The following is a 20,058-nucleotide window of genomic DNA, read 5'->3' on the forward strand; positions in this document are numbered from 1 at the left end:
AATGGCTCTTCCCAAATTTGGACAGTTTTTAAATATGTATTGTTGCTTAGTACTCTCAAAGACATTATTGGTGAAGCAAAAATGTGTGTGAAAAACACATTGGTGTGACATCACTTCATAGACTTCAATGTGTTCGGCAGCGCTGACATGCATCTTGTGAAAGACCCTTAACCCGTATAAATATCACTCACATTTGCACATTAATCATTGCTCTTCACAATCATAAAAGTGACCGATTATGGTTTCAAAATGACGAATTTCTCCAAAAGGTGAGGAGATTGGATGTCTGAAAGATTTTTTTTTTCATGCATTTATTTATTTTGTGGAATTTGATCATTTTCTACAGCTTTTTTTGTTTCCATGGTTGGGAAACACTGCCTTAAAGGATAAAAATGTCCACGTCAAAAAATGCTATAAGAATATTATATATTCTATTATATAATACACCACTTTCACTGACTTTTAACCAACATCAGTGTTTACATAATGCCACAGTTGTTTTTTAGACGCACACACACACACACACACACACACACAACAACAACAACAACAACAACCGGCATTCACCACGATGCTTGTGCAAGGCTATGTGCACGTTGAGGCCACGTGAACAGATCCAACAGGAAACACGGGTCGACTGATTGAGATGACTGGCTGATGCAGCACCTGTGCCCCCTACTGTGCCAACTTGCTGTGCTTAAGCCACCCGACGCTCTGCTCGTTGTTGTGAGCGTCGCTCCTCTGCCCTCCGTTGTTGTTGGAGGACGACTGCCTCCAACTGTCCAGTAATGTCCTTCACGAGCCTCCTCCAAAGAGGCCGATCTTCGGCAAGTCCACTCAGCTCCACATCCCCCCATCCCCATCGGCCAACGCAACCTTGCCTGCCAAAGGAGCTCACCGATGTTTCACCTGTTCCATTAGGGGAGTCGAATCAGTCAAGTCATGCTGCTCGACTGATTCGGAGTGAGACCTCTGCTGTCAAACCGGAGCTGGTCATAAGCACACTGCCCAGATATGGGAAACATTTCACTCTCTCCACAACTGCCCCATCACCAATTGGGAGTCATGGGGGTGGAGTGTCCGATGGTACATAATACCCAGGCAGGTGCTTAGTTTTGGTTTGGCTGATGGTAAGGCCCCATCTCTTAGTGGCAAGCTCCAGGTTCATCAGCAGTGCCTCCAACTCCTCCTCTGAGTGAGGAGCAATCACCAGATCATCAGCATACATAATGCGGTTGACCAATAGGGAGCCATCTCTTGACCGCACACTGGCATTGATCAACCTCCCATTTTATCTGTATAAAATGGAAATTCCTCTGGTACAGCCATCGAAGGCTTCACGAACTACGTGGTTGAAATAGATATTAAATAATGTGGGAGCCAGAGGAGAAGGTGAACAGGGAATGGCTCTGACTCCCGGCCAGGTAGTTTTACCCGGGCCCGCTTGCAGCGGGTCTGGGACTTCGAAAGCACAAAGAACAACCCAGAGCCCAGGCCTATTGATGGTATCATAGGCCTTGACCAGATCAATAAAGCAGAGATGTAGGTCTTGTTGGAATTCCCTACACCTCTGCTGTAGCAGACGGACAGAAAATATGGCATCTGTGCAAGACCGCCCTTTCCTGAAACCACACTGGGGCTCCGCAAGCCTCTCCTCAGCGTGCCTGGCAAGGCGATGTTGAATAATCCTTGCCAGGACCTTTCCCGGCACACTGAGGAGCGAGATGCCCCTATAGTTTTTACAATTCGTGCGGTCCCCCTTTTTAAAGAGAGGGACCACCAGGGCATCCTTCCAATCCTGCGGAACCTGCCCAGTGGTCCAAACTGTTGTTATGATGTCATGTAGGGCAGTCTGTGCACAAACGCCACCCTCCCTCAGCATTTCGCTTGGGAGATCATCTCTGCCCGGTGTCTTTCCTGGTCTGGTTGCGGTAAGCCTCCTCATTCTCTAACATGGAATGCTGTAGATGATGAGAGTGGGCCTGTCGCTTTTTCTCAGCCAGCCTGAACATCTCCTCCGTCAGCCAGGGTCTCTGAGGTGGTCTGGACCTTGTGCCAAAACTGCAATTGCAGTTACATTAGCCACAGTCCTAAACCTCACCCATTTCCCCTCGACATCCTGAGGAGTGGGGGACGATGCCAACCCCAGCTGCAAGCGATGCTGAAATTCTCTCTTGCAACTTTCATCAGCTAGCCTAGACCAGGCCACTATGGGTTTGAAAGGGGTCTTGGGTTTAAGGCGCATCTTACAGATGACAAGTCGATGGTCAGTGGGAAGATCAGCTCCACGGTAGGTCCAAGTGTCAAGGACATGGGCCCGCATCCACTTTTCCATCACTATGTGAAAAATCACTATGTGAAAAAATCTCGGAGGATCATCAGAGACTCCAGCCACCCGAGTCATGGTCTGTTCTCACTGCTACAATCAGGCAGGCGGTATCGCGGCATCAGGACCCGCACCAGCCGACTACATGACAGCTTCTTCCCCCAAGCAGTCAGACTGTTGAACAATTGATCTCCCATGATCAATAATTAGCACTGCATGTTGTTTACTGTAATTGGTATATGTCTCGTCACTGTCATGACCGCTATGTTGCTCGGAACTGCACACAAGAATTTCACCTACTGTTGCACTTGTGTACATGGTAGTGTGACAATAAAGTGATTTGATTTTGATTTGATTTGATTTGATGTAGTCCAGCAGTTGTTCTTGCTTGGATCCGGCATGCATCCATGATGTTGTCTGGATGCGCCGATGCCGGAACAGTGTGTTGGTAATTACAACCTCATGGGCTGCACAAAAATCTAGCAGCCTCCTACCATTGTTATTGAGCTGATCTAGCCCATGTCTTCCAATCACACGCGCGCGCGCACACACACACACACACGCGCGCGCGCGCGCACACACACACACACACACACACACACACACACAAATCAAGTCAATACACACATACAAAACACACTCTGACATCCATACAACACACCCACACAATTTGAGCTGCATAATTTGCAGTGCTCTATAATACAGCAAACAGAAAATAGGAAAAAAGCATGTATTTCTTCAATAGTCTAAACATGAGAAAAATGGTGCCATCTAGTGGAAAATATAAAAAAATTACATTTTGAACCCAGGGCTCCATGATTAGAATACAATATCACAGAATTCATGATTTTATGCTTTAATGGCACTGGGATCAAATATTGCAGTTTTAATGGGTTTCAATGGGGAGATTCAAAGGTCCTGAGTGTAACTATTTTGTGTACACAGTGTATTATAAGAACTGAGGTTGAAATATCAAAATTCTCCCAAAATACCTTTGATCAAAGTAATGCCGTTCGCAATAATACAGCCAAAATAATAGAAGAAAAATAAAAGAAAAAGACAAAAATATCGCACAAGTGTTCAATATCGTAAAAGTAACAGGGTTAGACAGGAGGATGTAAGAATTTTGTATTGTTTATTTGAGTCATGAAGATCCGGTGTTGTGCGTTTTTATTGATGCTCCATACTTTTTTCCAGTTGGTGGCGGTAATGCACCAAAAGCTGGATTACCAATCGACAATAAACAGCATAAGAAGAAGAAGACTCTCTTTCATTTCTTTTATTTCTTCAGTGAATGCAGAAGTTTTATTTCCAGTGTTTATTTTCGGCGGGAGAATTGCGAGTTGTCTGTAACGCAGTAAAACTCCAGGAAACAAGTGAAATCTGTGTGACACTGTTGTAAAGATGTTTATTAAAGAGGAGAGTGAAGATATGGCTTATCCAGAAGCATGCAGAATTAAAACCGAACACACAGACGAACAAACAGGTTGGTGTTCATTCTTCTTTAAAAAAAACATTTTAAGATTAAATTATTATTTCTAATTAATTCAAAATGTTTTGTGTTAGTGTTTGGTTTAGGGAGTGGGTTAGAGTCAGTTTATAGTCATTATAGTACGTTTTATATAAAAACAACAGAAGAAATGTCATTAAGATAGCTGCGCAAAGATGTTTACATCTCTTTTACATCTTTTGACAAAGTTTTTGCATGTTTTAATAAACAAAATATTTAATGAAACTAATTTCTAAAACTAAACATATTCCCAGTACATTTTGTTTGTTAAAGGTGCATTGAGTAGTTTGGAGCCAATTTAAAAAGTTTTACACATTAATTATGTTTTTATGAAGTTTGAACACTCACATGAGATTAAGACTACTCATAATAGGTTTTTATAAAAAAGTGTTTTATTCTACCTGGTGTTTCACCATGTTGAAATCATATGACCCTTGGTGTTTCACTAAACGTCGAAGAATAGAATCCTCATGCTCATTGGCTGCCGCCTGTGTAGATACACTTGGCTATGCTTAGTGTTGTTTGGTGATGCGAACAGCGAAAAAAACATAGTGGAAAACATTTATTATAGTGTGTTAGCAGCAGAGACGACAGGAGATCCAGAAGCGGAAAAAGGTCTGAAGACAAAAAGACGGGCAAAGGCAAAAACTAGACTTGATGATAGAGAAAAACATGAGTAGTGATGCCGATTTGCTTCTTTTTTTGTTGGACAGGTAAGAAATTATGAATTGTTTAGACCACTCTCTAAAATAGTATCAGTGGAATTTACAGAATATTAATTCAAGTTTCCCTCAAACTTTTTAAAATGACATGTGCATTCAACGTAAATGGACAGTTTTCAGCTGAAAGCAATGTGTAATTTTCTTTTCTTTGTTATCACAGCTAAAGTAAGGGTTGCCCATCTATGAAACGGCATAAATGTATTTGTTTAGTGCAAAGTAACTTGGTACAGCGATTGTTGTGGATTTTGTGTTACTATGATGTTGGTTGCTTGGAAATAAAATGAGTTCTTAAAATACAGTATTCATGGACATGCTAAATTTGATAATCAAAAACAATTCTAATCTTTACCATTACATTCTGTTTCACTACTTGATATTTATTTTATGCTACACAGTTCTCTAATAAAGGTAATAACTAGAGATGCACCAATTGCAATTTTCTTGGCCGATTCCGATTTTTTTGTGAGTGTTACCTGCCGATACCGATTTTTTTTTCTGATTTTCTTTCTAAGAACTATTATTGGCCGTATATACAAACAAAATCTACCTTTCTTCAATGCAACATTTTATTTTCATAATAAAATAAATTATTAAACATTACAATTTCCCCCAAACTGCACTAAGTTACAGGATCTTCTCTCACTTAAACAACCCTCAAAATAAAGTGCTCTGTGACTAGAAAGAGGTAGAAATAACAATTAACTGCAAATGAGTTGCTTTATATAACCGATGTCATTTTCCACTATTTTTATAAATGGACCTTTTTCTCTTTATTACTCGTCTAACAAAACAATTCCAAAGATCTGAAAAACTGAAGTGTCCAATACGCTCAACTTACGTTAGATGTCCAAATATCAGTTGTAAAACTGAGCACTGCTTCGGGAACGCTTGCATACCTGTCAACACTCACTCATTTTCCCGGGAGTCTCCCGTTTTGTTATTTCATTGGCCTTGTTGAGATGTGTAAGCTGTTTGGCCCAGTGGTTAAAGCCTATGGTGTTTGTTCAGAAGACCAGATGAACCCTGGTTTGAATCCCACCTCAGTTAGTCTTAAAGGTGGGGTATGTGATTTTCTTTTTTGACCATTTTTTCAAAATAACTTGAAATCCTATTCCTAACCCACTTACTGGCTGTAAATTAGAAGCACTGAAATGAAAATTAAGCAATTTAATCATCTGTGGAACGGGCAGGACTCGAAAAACTCCAGCCAATCATTTTCAAGACCATCTAGAATCATTGGACAGAAAATGTGTCAATCAAACGGTCGTACCATGCCCCCTCCCCCACCACCCTGGCTGCGTGTCCCGTTCAGTGCGCATACTCAAAGCTTCGTGACCCAGTAACAGGAAGCAATTGTATTTATGTATGGAGAATAGAGCTTTTATAGTGCTAGTGGGGTTGTTCCACATTTCTATGAATCCTGTTTTGAATAGAAGACCGCTGTACAGACGCCAGGGCTGGCTATGTTCTTTTTTTTTTACAGTTATGAGAAAATCAGCTCTACACCTTTCAAGAGTAGTATGCGAACCCCTCCTCCTGCTGTGTCAACAATTTGCTCTGAAAAATTGTCTGACAGGTGAATGCACTGTTTGACTAGTGAGTCTAGAACACTGCTAGAACACTGCGCATCAGAGTTTTCGCTCGTGCATGATTGCGCGTCCATGTTTTTCGAATGGGTGGAGTCAGGGCCAGCGTTGGAGGAGAGACGGTAGGACCTTAGAGTTGTGTATTTTCAAAATCTGCCGGCCGTTTTGCAAATCACATACCCCACCTTTAACGTCATGTTTCTGTTATACCGGAGCTCTTGCTTTATACTTAATGAATCGTAGAAGGGCATGGCCACATGACTGCTGATTGCTGCTATATTTATTATTATTATTCATCCCCAATGGGAGCCCTATGAACACTACATAGGAAAATTATCATGATCATGAATAGACCACATAAAAATGTGGGGTCTCTAGGGCACTCCATAGTGCTACCAACAGTTCAAAAATGCACTTTTCTTTTGCATGTGTCTTTTGAACTGTTTGGTTTAGAAGCAAACACTGATTGCTCTCCTCATGATGATTCAAACGGAACCCTTACATTAAAACTCAGTCCATTACAGTGGATGCCATCTTAGATTGTGATATTTACAGTTATAACTTTTCACAGCCTTCAAACTTGGTCAGATTTTCCTAATTTTGGGGATTTGTTTTTATTTTATACTTCTGTTGACCTCTGAGTCTTCAGATTGATCTTATACTAAAAATGTACTACATTGCATAATTCCAGCTTGAATTCAAAACCAAATATCTCAAAAACCATTATTTGCAATCATTTTGTACTTTTGGCTTAGAATGTGTCATTGGCAATGTTTGGCTGATTAGCCTAGTGGTTAAAGCAATGGACTTTGGTTTAAAAGATTGCGAGTTCAATCCCTGGTGAGAATGGTTTTAAAATGTTTACTTTTTTTTATAGAGATGCACCGATTGCAATTTTCTTGGCCGATTCAGATTTCCGATTACGATTTTCTTACTAAGAACTATTATTGACTGCATATACAAACTAAATCTACCTTTCATCAATGCCAAATTTTATTTTCATAATAAAATAAATTATTAAACATTACAATTTCCCCCAAACTGCACTAAGTTTACAGGATCTTCTCTCACTTAAACAACTCTCAAAATAGAGTGCTTTGTGACTGGAAAGAGGTAGAAATAACAATTAACTGCAAATGAGTTGCTTTATATAACACATGTCATTTTACACTTTTTATAAATGTAATCTTTGGAATTGTTTTGTTAGACGAATAATAAAGAGAAAAGGGTACAAGACTATGAACAAAACTGGCGTGTCCAATACGCTCAACATTGACATTACGCTTACGTTAGATGTCCAAATATCAGTTGTAAAACTGATTGCTGCTTCAGGATCGGCTTGTAACCATACCTGTCAACACTCCCGGTTATCCCAGGAGTCTTCCGTATTTCACACCCATCTCCCGCCCCCTCCCGTTTTTTATTTCTCCCAGGAAACTCCCGTAATTTGCATGGCCCAAACCACGTTATATGAATAATCATGTTATTCTTAACTGTTATTACTTAGCCATACTTTGTACAATACAGTTTAAACATTACATCGTCTTACACAAGACAGTATTTTAAATGTTACCTTCATACACTAAAATTGTACATGTTCAGTTTACTTAAATTAAGGAAACCTATTGCCTTATTTCTGCAAAGAAAACTTACTTACTAAAATGAAGTTATATTAATGTTCCTATGCAAGTAATGTCAACTTGTTATTAAACTTAATAGTACATTTGTAGTTAATTGTTTTGTTAATATTCTATAAATTAATAAGTAACCTTACAAATTATTTATTAGTAGATTACTCCAAGTCAATTCACTTAAATTTAATACAATTTGTTCACTTTACATCCGAAATACCACTAATCTCAATCTCAACATGAGTTTACTTGCATGAGTAAACTGGACAATTTTTCTAGTTCAAATAACACACTTAAGTTTGAAATTCTCAACTGTTTATTTGCGTAATAAACAGCTGAAACTCTAAGAACACCACAATAAACAAACAATCTGTTCGCAAGACTTCGACCTCTTGCCACACTCTGCTGCTTAACATAATAGCTGGACCATAAACAAGGTATAGAGCATTTGCAGAACAGGCACTGTGCAAACTCCAAAAAAGTATTTATTTAATAAAAAAAAAAAAAAGAAAAAGAGCCTTTACAATTTGGAAAAACCTGCATGTCAATGGAAAGATTATTCAACTGAACTGCAATTACAGCAAAATATGCCAGAAAAAAGTTCCGCTTAAAAGACCATTTTTAAGGGTTTGGAGACCCTTAAAAGTCAGAAATGTCTTTGTCCAAAAGACAGAAATACCCGCTGAATAAAATCAAATGTGTTCCTCATTGTCTTTGGATGGTCTAAATTTAGAGCATAGATCAAAGCAAAGTGGAGACATACAGAATGTGGCAAATTTGGGACATCATCCATGACAATTCTTCCCTCCATTGCATCCACGTTGAGGGCATGTGGACGTTTGGCAGGCATGCCTTCAGGTAAAACTGTGAGCAGTCCAACATCTAATTAGCTGAAGCCTGCATCTACATCTGAATCCTATAAGAGAATGAAAAATAGGAAGTGTGAATTTCTGTTCAGTGCTGGATATATTCTAGTGACCATGGGCTGTTCATTAACCAAAACTTTAAACTTCATTAATTTTTGTAACCACAGCAGGTGTACAGTGCTCAATGCAAACATCAAGCACAAGGAAATGTAATCAAGCTTTAAATCATGAGGACAAATTTACAGAGTTACAAAACAGAACATATTGTTTCAGAAAACATTGATGAAATCCCTCATCATAAGGGTGAATTATAATTTTTGGGTGAACTATTCCTTTAAACTTCGTTTTCTAGTTTACAGTATCATATTGCATGTCTTCAGAAGACTTGGAAAATCACAAGTTCAATGGAATACTTTATTGTACTTTTACATTGCTCTGAATTATTAAAGGGCTAGTTCACCAAAAATGTATTCACCAATTCAAGCAATTCTAGGTGTATATGACTTTCTTCTTTCAGCCAAACACAGAGTTATATAAAAAAATATCCTGACTCTTCCAAGCTTTATAATGGGAGTGAATGGAACCTTAGATTTTGAAGCCCAAAAAAGCGCATCCATCCATCATAGAAGTAATCCATACGACTCCAGGGGGTTAATCAAGGCCTTCTGAAGGGATGCATTTTAAGAATCATATCCATATTATAACTTTAGAAACTATTATCACTGGCATCCGGTAACACCGTCCGCACGCTCACAAGAGAGTCTAGTTCCGGCGTATGACGTAGGCGTAGCATAAGCTCCGGTGATGAGTGACAAACGCGAAAGCGCAGCGGATAGAGAAAGCCAGTGAACGGCCGTGACCAGAAGCCAGTTATTACAGTTCATAAAGTTATAAATATGGATATTTTTCTTGCAAAAATGCATCACTTCGCTTTAGAAGGCCTTTATTAACCCCCTAGAGCTGTATGGATGATTTTTTTTAATGGATGGATGTGCTTTTTTGGGCTTCAAAATTGAAGGTACCATTCAATCCCATTTTTAAGCTTGGAAGAGATAGTGTTTGTGTATGGCTGAAAGACCATATACACCTAGGATGGTGTGAGGGTGAGTAAATTATGGGATAATTTTTTTTAAATAAGAATTTGGGTGAACTAACCCTTTAAGAACACAGAATTGAATTTACAGTATATTTTATTGCATCAATTTAATTTAAAATCACCAATGTCACAAATCAGAAGTATAAACGGCGATAAAAATACTTACGAAACTCATCCTGAAAAATTACTCTGGGTCATCTCCAAGAGGATTGGAAGACCCTAAATCACTGCAGTGCAAACATGCGTTACATCAGATGACTACGAAAAAGTAGATACAGGTAGATAATGAGGGTAACAATCATAGCCAAATCATGATTTAAAGATGACAATCACAAAGAAATACCTTGAGTCAACATGATGCATAATTTCGTCAAGTGTTCTTCCCTGATTTCCTCCTTTTCTCCGAAATTTTCAGTCAAACATACAGAATGCGTGTCCAACGCTGCATAGAACTCAGATCTTCCCCAGATATGTGATTGAATTTGGCAAAGACCTGAGCAAAAATATGGAGAGGTTATTAACATTCAAATACACAATTCATAGAAAGAAACTCTGGGACTTGGAGGAAAACAATCTGGCTTTCTGTGAAAAGTCACTGTCATGCACAGTAACGTGAAGAGTCATCGACATGGCAAACTAAAATTACAAAACAAAGAAAAAAGGATATTATAAGCTGCCAAATGTTAGGGGTCATTTATTAGAGAAGGCTTAACAACTTGCAGTGAATGCAAACTGCACAACTCATAAGAGAGCAAATGCTCAACCATGCTGTCTATGGTTTGCAGAAGAACATTATATCAGTGTTGATTGCCAAGATTTTCTCAATCTGCATGAACTTGGGCAAACCTGAACAACATCCAACTGAAACCTCCATGTCTGGGCAGTACTTAATGCCATCAATGTAAACACTGGATAAAACAAGTGTGGTACTACAATTAGGACTCCACAGCTGCAGATCTTCCTGAACATTGTCAGAAAAGTCTGTGACAAGTGAACTACACACTCTGTCCTTTGTACTCTTGGCTTGAAAAAAGAAATGGCATCCATGTAATAGGCAATTGCCATTTGATGCTTCTTGGCCAGCATTAAGGGGACATTTTTTTTTTAATTTTGTGCAACTTTCTTGAAGAACTTATTTTCCCCTCAAATCAAATTGTCCATAGATTTCTCAACAGCCCATACATTCCTCAAGATTTGGTTGGAAATTGATTTTTGATATACATAGAATGACATGGACACTCATGTGTAAATGCAGAACTTACATTTCCACTGCATAGCAGGTCATCATCTGGTACTCTACAAATAATAATAGTAGTTAATCCATCACTCAAAAGTAAAAGAAACAAAATCAGATGCATATGTTTCTTCAAATTGTGGCCCACTTACAATGTTGGACAATGACTAAAATGGAAACAGGCATTAAAAACAAAGCTTGCTGAAGTTTCTGTGCTGATTTATATTACCGTAAATAAGATATGCATAATACTAATAATGATGATAATACTCTACTTGAAAAGGTGGCGGCGATGGGGTCTGCTAAAGACTCGCTGATAAACTCGATTGAAAAGTACCTCAGAATAACCCCCCCCCCCTCCCTTTTTTTATTTTTAATTTTTTTGTGCCTGCAGACTACCGTAATAATCATAAGCAATCATTTTATTTTCACGGCAATCGGCTTGACTGGAGTTGAGGCTTAAATCAAAATATATTACCTTGCATTTACCGAAGAACGTCGAATCCTCAGTCCATGTGCTTCTGCGCTGTGTGTGGGAGGGGAAATGCCATCAGGTGCGCATGCGCTGGACGGCCAGTCTTGAACATTTTGAGTAGTCAGTTAGTTAGTTATGGGAGCTATGTATTCGAAAATGTCAGCAACAATTAAAATTTTCAAAAACTCAACATTTTGGTTAAATTTGGTTAAAAATATTTCCGCCTCCAAACTACTATAGGTACCAAAAAATAGCAGGATCTATTAAAAATGTATAATTTAAAATCCAGATGGAGGCAGTTACACCAACCTTGCTTTTAAATTAAAAGAACGCTGAAAGAAAGAATCAAGCAAAAAAAAAAAAAAACTTTTGGAACAGCTACGCATTGTTATTTTTTCTTGCTGAAACGCTCATAGTTACACTTGCGTAATATACTAAAATATATTTTTAAATAAAGTGCAAATAAATACGCTTTTAAAAAATAAACAGAATTTTCACTTCAAGTATATTTATCAAAAATATATTTTTAGAAAATATACTAAAGTACAATTATATTAAAGTGTGTTAAAAGTTGTATTGTGAAAATTGGTAAAAGCATGATGCTAATATACTTTAAATATATTTAAAGTTAGTACAATTTTGGTTAGTGTTACAAACCTTAAAAAGGTCTAGGGCAGATACCGTAACATTTATATATTGACGTACTGCTGAAGGTGAGATGTGATGAAAAAATACATGACAGGCTCTTATTGAAGGAAAAGATGAACTGGACTTTATTTACATCAAGCCGAAGCCAATGAATCCAGTCAAAGAAACAACAATAAAGTGTGCTATGTACAAAATATATAGGTGAACAAATAAATAATAAATGAGAAAAGAACGAAAGCGGCGCCAAAGGAAAGAACAAAATATAACAAAACAATCCCTCTAATCTAAACCTGATCGAACCAAAGAAAAAGGTAGAAAATAAACCGGGAACTTCGGTGCACACGGCAACCTAGTTAAACTACCTAATAAAACAAAAATACAGAGTTTGGCGCTCACGTCTTACCTGGTGTGTCTAGACAGTCATTTGCTACAGGTGCAGTGTATATCGCGACATACTGACCTGCGTTCTCTTCCCACAATATCCGTTGTTAAACGAGATCTCAAGCAAGTGAAAAGATAGACATACACATCAAAACTAAACTCACATAACATGTCTAGTAGCCTACTAAAAGTACAAAGAACAAAACACATAGCACACCACTCAAGTCACAGGCAGAGGCAGAGGCAGAGGCAGAGGCAGAGGCAGAGCCATACACATAGGCTACTCATTTCGCTACAGAGAGAGACAACGTGAATGAACGTGCCATCCTTTTAAAACCAGCCGGCAGCCTCCTCAAGTGCCGCCTTAACGATGACTGACGTTCGACTCAGCCAATTACAGCAACCTGCGAGCAGAGAGAGGGAGCTAGAGACAGAGAGAAGATAATGAACACAACAACCAACACGTGCAAAGTACACTAACGTGCACAGAACAATGAAAACGAACACAAAACACGCGTGGAACGTAACAGTTAGTATATTTGCAGTATACTATTGAAAAAAATAATATATTTAAAATACAATTAAAGTATACTTTTTTTTCACTAGGGCAATGCTGGCAATTGATAATAATAATAATAATAATAATAAATAAATTGTATGTATAGACACGTGTAACACATTTATTTCGGGCAATGGAGGAGTCAGGAGACAGCAACGGAAGAGGATTAGGGCCAAGCAATAATAAAAAAAATAAAATGTGATATTTAATAAACTTACGGAAGACCTGTACCGCAATGTAAAAAAAAAAAAAAATGCTATTATTTCAAGATTAAAGTCAAATGTTTGAGATTAAAGTCAAGCGTTGAGATTAAAGTCAAGCTTTCAAGATTAAAGTCGAAATGTTTCGAGAATAAAGTCAGTAACATATATTCTTAGTGAAGTCAAACTGCTTCTGACATGGATCTAAACATAATAGTAGCTTTTTACTTTTATATGGGCTTTCAACAAAAGGAAATTCTACAGGTGCTAATCTACCAACATGGCATTACCATTTGTCTTAGGACGTTACAAAACATACTGCGCCGGAATAGACTTTACAGGCGAAAACACTTTTCAGACTGGATGGAGGTAGCCAGCTTTATATCTGAGGAAATCACAGGATCCGGCCAAATGATTGGATACAGAATGATGCACTTAAAATGTATCCAGAATGGATTTATGGTGAAGAGGGTAACAGTGCGGTTACTATTGAGTGTTCTCGACCCAGATTGCGTTGCGTATAGACGAGCACGAAGACTCCGCCGGAGGAGGTACCACAATCCTGGTCCAAACTTTATGTGGCACGTTGACTCGTATGACAAGCTTAAACCGTACGGCCTCTGCATTAATGGATGTGTTGATGGATTCTCACGTAATGTGATGTGGTTGAAAGTGTATTTCACCAATAATGACCGAAAGTCATTGCAACATATTTCATTGAGACAGTAAAGAATAGAGATGGTTGTCCTAGAAGAATCCGTGCCGATCGTGGGACTGAAAACGTTGCTATGGAGCAGATGCAAATCTTTCTTCGAAGAAATGCTACTGATGAATTTGCTTTTAACCGGAGTTTCTTATACGGTTCAAGCAATCATAATCAAAGAATCGAAAGCTTTTGGAGCATACTTCGGAAAGAGAATATTCAGAATATATGTTACGACTTTATTCTCGAAACATTTTGACTTTAATCTCGAAAAGCTTCGACTTTATTCTTGAAACATTTCGACTTTAATCTCGAAAAGCTTCGACTTTATTCTCGAAACATTTCGACTTTAATCTCGAAAAGCTTCGACTTTAATCTCGAAATAATAGCATTTTATTTTTTTTTTTACAATTTTTTTTTTTTTTACATTGCAGTACAGGTCTTCCGTATAATAAACTCATTAAATATCGAGATTAAAGTCATTATAATGCGAGATTAAACTCGTTAAATTTCGAGAAAAAAGTCGAAATACAATCTTGAGAATAAACTCATTAAATATCGAGAATAAAGTCGTTGTGTTTCGAGAAAAAACTCGGTAAGTTTAATCTCGCATTATAATTACTTTATTCTCGATATTTAATGAGTTTATTCTCAAGATTGTATTTCGACTTTTTTCTCAAAATTTAACGAGTTTAATCTTGCATTATAATGACTTTAATCTCGAGGTGGTTTTATTTTTTTATTATTGCTTGGCCCTAATCCTCTTCTGTAGACAGCGAAGCAGGTTTGAAGTCAGTTTTATTTTCTTGACCCTTTTCACACAATCGACGGTAACCGTCGATAACACACAATAACACAAATATAAGCAACGTCAGCTTCCAGGTTGCTCCCTCTCTCTCCCTCTCGCACTTGGCGTCCCTTTTATGTCTCCCTCTGCATCACTATAATAAGATACAGGTGTTAACAGGGTTAATTATAAACCAGATGACAAGCCTTACCGCTCTCGCTCTCTCTCCCGCAGACCGACACATGACCATGTCCCCACGCCACAGTGCCTTACACGACACTCAAGATCACCGTACAAACAGAACACATAAACGTAATCCTTGAAAACATCAACAATAACAACATTAAGCAAACAATACTATGATATACAATAAAACATTGGAAGATATGTAGATATGCAAGTATGAACTCAATGTATGCACAGTCATAAAAAAGCCTGTTTAAAAAGGTGAGTTTTAAGATGAGATTTAAAAGTATGAAGACTTTCGCTGTTTCGAATATCCAGAGGAAGGAAATTCCATAAGTGAGGGGCAGTGTAACTAAAGGCTCTATACCCCATAGTGTTCAGACAAATATGTGGATTGACAAGAAGAGTTGATGAGGAAGATCTGAGGGAACGAGTTGGTGTATAGGTATGAAAAAGATCAGAGAGGTATGTGGGAGTAAGATTATTTAAGGTCTTGTATGTAAGAAGCAAGATTTTTAAATTAATTCTGTACTTAACCAGAAATCAATGCAAATGTTGAAGAACAGGTTCAATGTGATCAATAGAGGGGATTCGAGAAATGATTCATGCAGCTGAGATCTGGACCAGCTGAAGTTTATGAAGAAGTTTGGAAGGATGGCCAGAGAGTAGAGCATTGCAGTAATCAATACGGGATGTAACCAGTCCATGAATAAGAATGGTTGTTCAATGTGAGAGAGGGACGAAGATGATTAATATTTTGTAAATTAAAGTATGTAGAGCGAATTATGTTATTAACACGGGCTTCAAAGGATAAGGTGCTATCAAGGATGACACCAGGGACGACACAAAACTCTTAGCCTGTGGCGAAGGAGAAGCAGTGGACTGATTGATAGTCACAGAAAAAGTTTTTGCCAAAATAGATTTGGTGCCTACAAGGAGAATTGCAGTTTTAGCACAATTTAATTTGAGAAAATTAGATGAGAACCAGTTTTTGATTTCAGATAAACATCTGGTCAGAGAGGGCAGAGGAAGTGAAGAGGTAGAGCTGGGTGTCATTGGCATAGCAGTGAAAATTGACACCATGTTTCCTAAAAATATGACCAAGGGGCAGTACTGAGCCTTGTGGAATGCCAATGACAGATCTACAATTTTTGAGTTGTATGAACTGAGTGCGACCAGAAAGATACGATCGAAACCAAGACGTGGGTGACCGTAAGTTCAACTGAGACTAGCCTGTCTAGAAGGATGTTATGTACAGGTGAAACTTGAAAAATTAGAATATCGTGCAAAAGTTCATTAATTTCAGTAATTCAACTTAAAAGGTGAAACTAATATATTATATAGACTCATTACAAGAAAAGTAAGATATTTCAAGCCTTTATTTGATATAATTTTGATGATTATGGCTTACAGCTTATGAAAACCCCAAATTCAGAATCTCAGAAAATTAGAATATTGTGAAAAGGTTCAGTATTGTAGGCTCAAAGTGTCACACTCTAATCAGCTAAACACCTGCAAAGGGTTCCTGAGCCTTTAAATGGTCTCTCAGTCTGGTTCAGTTGAATTCACAATCATGGGGAAGACTGCTGACCTGACAGTTGTGCAGAAAACCATCATTGACACCCTCCACAAGGAGGGAAAGCATCAAAAGGTAATTGCAAAAGAAGTTGGATGTTCTCAAAGTGCTGTATCAAAGCACATTAATAGAAAGTTAAGTGGAAGGGAAAAGTGTGGAAGAAAAAGGTGCACAAGCAGCAGGGATGACCGTAGCCTGGAGAGGATTGTCAGGAAAAGGCCATTCAAATGTGTGGGGAGCTTCACAAGGAGTGGACTGAGGCTGGAGTTACTGCATCAAGAGCCACCACACACAGACGGGTCCTGGACATGGGCTTCAAATGTCAAACGTCTTAACTGGGCTAAAGAAAAAAAAGAACTGGTCTGTTGCTCAGTGGTCCAAAGTCCTCTTTTCTGATGAGAGCAAATTTTGCATCTCATTTGGAAACCAAGGTCCAAGAGTCTGGAGGAAGAATGGAGAGGCACACAATCCAAGATGCTTGAAGTCCAGTGTGAAGTTTCCACAGTCTGTGTTGGTTTGGGGAGCCATGTCATCGGCTGGTGTTGGTCCACTGTGCTTTATTAAGTCCAGAGTCAACGCAGCCGTCTACCGGGACATTTTAGAGCACTTCATGCTTCCTTCAGCAGACAAGCTTTATGGAGATGCTGACTTCATTTTCCAGCAGGACTTGGTACCTGCCCACACTGCCAAAAGTACCAAAACCTGGTTCAATGACCATGGTATTACTGTGCTTGATTGGCCAGCAAACTCGCCTGACCTGAACCCCATAGAGAATCTATGGGGCATTGCCAAGAGAAAGATGAGAGACATGAGACCAAACAATGCAGAAGAGCTGAAGGCCGCTATTGAAGCATCTTGGTCTTCCATAACACCTCAGCAGTGCCACAGGCTGGATAGCATCCATGCCACGCCGCATTGAGGCAGTAATTAATGCAAAAGGGGCCCAAACCAAGTACTGAGTACATATGCATGATTATACTTTTCAGAGGGCCAACATTTCTGTATTTAAAATCCTTTTTTTTATTGATTTCATGTAATATTCTAATTTTCTGAGATTCTGAATTTGGGGTTTTCATAAGCTGTAAGCCATAATCATCAAAATTATATCAAATAAAGGCTTGAAATATCTTACATTGCTTGTAATGAGTCTATATAATATATTAGTTTCACCTTTTAAGTTGAATTACTGAAATTAATGAACTTTTGCACGATATTCTAATTTTTCGAGTTTCACCTGTATATCAAAGGCTGCACTCAGATCAAGAAGAATGAGTATAGACAGCTGACCAGAATCCGCAGCCAACAGCAGATCATTAGTCATTTTGACAAGAACAGTTTCTGTACTATGATGTGGATGGATACCCGATTGAAATTGTTCAAACAAATTATTAGCTGACAGATAATCATAAAACTGAATTGCAAAACTCCTTTCCAAAATTTTTTAAATAAATGGTAAATTTGAAATAGGATGAAAATTATCAAAATTAGTAGGATCATGGTATAAATTGAATAATCATGGTATAAGTGGGATAAATTATTAGTGTATTATCACTTGCATATTTTATTTTTGTCTCTCATGAAATTAATTTTGACAGTTTGATATGTTCATTTTAGTGTTGGAAGTGAAAGAGGAAAAACAAGAACTGAATGATGTGCAGGAAGAACATCCGAATCAGAATCCTCATAATTTCAAAACTGGAGAAATTTATTTTAGTGGCTCACAGACTGAGAATAATTCCCCACCAAAAAGAACTAAAGGAACCTACACCTGCCCTCAGTGTGGAAAGATGTTTACATGTAAAGAAAATCTTTTAGTCCACATGAAAATTCGCACTGGAGAGAAGCCTTTCACATGCCATCAGTGTGGAAAGACTTTCTCACAGAAAGCAACTCTTAACATGCACATTAGAGTTCACACTGGAGAGAAGCCTTTTAAATGCGATTACTGTGGGAAGAGTTTTACACAGCAAGGAAGTCTTCAGAGACACATACGAATTCACACTGGGCAGAGGCCTTTCGTGTGCCCTCAGTGTGGAAGAGGTTTCATAGTGGCAGGAAACCTTAAAGCACACTTAAGACTTCACACCGGAGAAAAGCCTTTCAAGTGTCTTCAGTGTGGAAAGAGTTACATACAGGCCAGAAATCTAAAAATCCATGTCTGTCCTCCTCCAAAGCCATTCAGCTGTGATCAATGTGGTAGAAATCTTAGTTCGGCAGGTTTCTTAAAAAGACACCTGGAAAGTCATGCAAATGAGAGCACCAGACAAGAGCAGCAGAAAGTCCGGATTGTTGCGAGAGCCCATGTGTGCTCTGATTGTGGGAAGGCCTTTACTAAAAGTGGTGACTTGAGACGGCATCAAAGAATCCATACCGGAGAAAAACCATACAAGTGCTCACTTTGTGGAAAGAGTTTTTCTCATTCAGGCACCCTGAAGGGACATGAGAGAGTGCATACTGGTGAGAAGCCATACCAATGCATTTCATGTGGGAAATGTTTCAACCAATCAAGTTCTCTAAAGTCCCATAGAAAGAAGCATTGCCCTCTAGTGAACAGTGGACAAGATGGCATTTCAAGGGCCCCAGTTTAGCAGGGCCCCTCTCTAATGGAAATGGTGAAGCAAAGTTGCTTTGGACTTTTAACAGGAGGCAGTAAAATATAAAACGTTCTGTTTCCTATACAGACAGACCATAAAAGATATGCCAAGTTCTGAGTCTCTGGCCTGAGAGAGGGATGAGACAAAAACGGACACAACCTGTTCTGAGCTCGAGAGACAATAATAGGCACAACCAGCAACAAGGTTAAGCTCTTGCGGGCAAACAATCCCTTCACGCCTCTTGCATCTGCATGTCCCAGCTTGAAAGGATGCTCTCAATGCTCCAGGAGATCAGTACTTTGTGTTCAAATCTGGTGAAACGGAATCTAGCTCCTTCTCCAATGCAACACACTTCAGCAAAACCAGTGAAAGACGTCGCCATCCTTGAGCAGAACACGCAACACAAGCAGATCGTAAATATCACTGTCAGTTCATGATTTTCTAATGTTCTTTAAATTGCAAAACCTGTGCATCAAATAATCTTGGAGTAATTTGTTAAATTAGAGAAAAGGGCTTCAACTTAGTAGTTTACAGAGAAACAATAGTCTGTTTTGACATGAGATGTCTTGCCATAGCTACATCCAACCAAATCACTTCTTTCCATCCTATGTACTTTATTTTCTTATCCATTTGTATTATCATTTAGCATATTTGTACCATTTAGTTGTTGTCGAGAGTAATTCTTCTTTATCATTTTGTTAATAAAATTAATTTTATTACAACTGTTGTTCTTGTGTTGATAATACAGTAGGAGGCTCTAAAGATTAGGCAGTCTTTCAGATTATTCAGATGACCAACTCCCTCCTATTTACATACAGTGTTGTGAAAAAGCATTTGCCTCCATCTGATTTCTTTCGTTTTTGTGTAGATCTCATACTAAATTGTAAAAAAAATATATATAACATAAAACAAAGGCAATCGGAATAAACACAAGATACAGTTTTTAAATGTTAATGTTATTTATTGAAGCAAAAAAGT

The 20,058-nt window shown here is 38.4% G+C and overlaps 1 protein-coding gene across 1 annotated transcript; it reads left to right on the plus strand.

The window, feature by feature from the left end:
* Window positions 1-3,608: 3,608 nt before the first annotated feature.
* On the plus strand, window positions 3,609-19,749 carry LOC127647424 (gastrula zinc finger protein XlCGF8.2DB-like). Its single transcript, XM_052131647.1, has 2 exons — window positions 3,609-3,812; window positions 18,101-19,749. The coding sequence occupies exons 1-2, from the start codon at window positions 3,731-3,733 to the stop codon at window positions 19,072-19,074; spliced, it is 1,056 nt and encodes a 351-aa protein (XP_051987607.1). The 5' UTR covers window positions 3,609-3,730; the 3' UTR covers window positions 19,075-19,749.
* Window positions 19,750-20,058: the final 309 nt, after the last annotated feature.

The sequence above is a fragment of the Xyrauchen texanus genome, chromosome 8 (assembly GCF_025860055.1).
Source record: "Xyrauchen texanus isolate HMW12.3.18 chromosome 8, RBS_HiC_50CHRs, whole genome shotgun sequence".
NCBI classification, from domain to species: domain Eukaryota; kingdom Metazoa; phylum Chordata; class Actinopteri; order Cypriniformes; family Catostomidae; genus Xyrauchen; species Xyrauchen texanus.

Bases quoted from the DNA above. Each gene is read 5' to 3' on its own strand.
- LOC127647424 (XM_052131647.1), top strand. From the start codon at position 3,731: ATGTTTATTAAAGAGGAGAGTGAAGATATGGCTTATCCAGAAGCATGC. The intron at 3,813-18,100 runs GTTGGTGTTCAT...TGTTCATTTTAG, and splicing joins ACACACAGACGAACAAACAG to TGTTGGAAGTGAAAGAGGAA.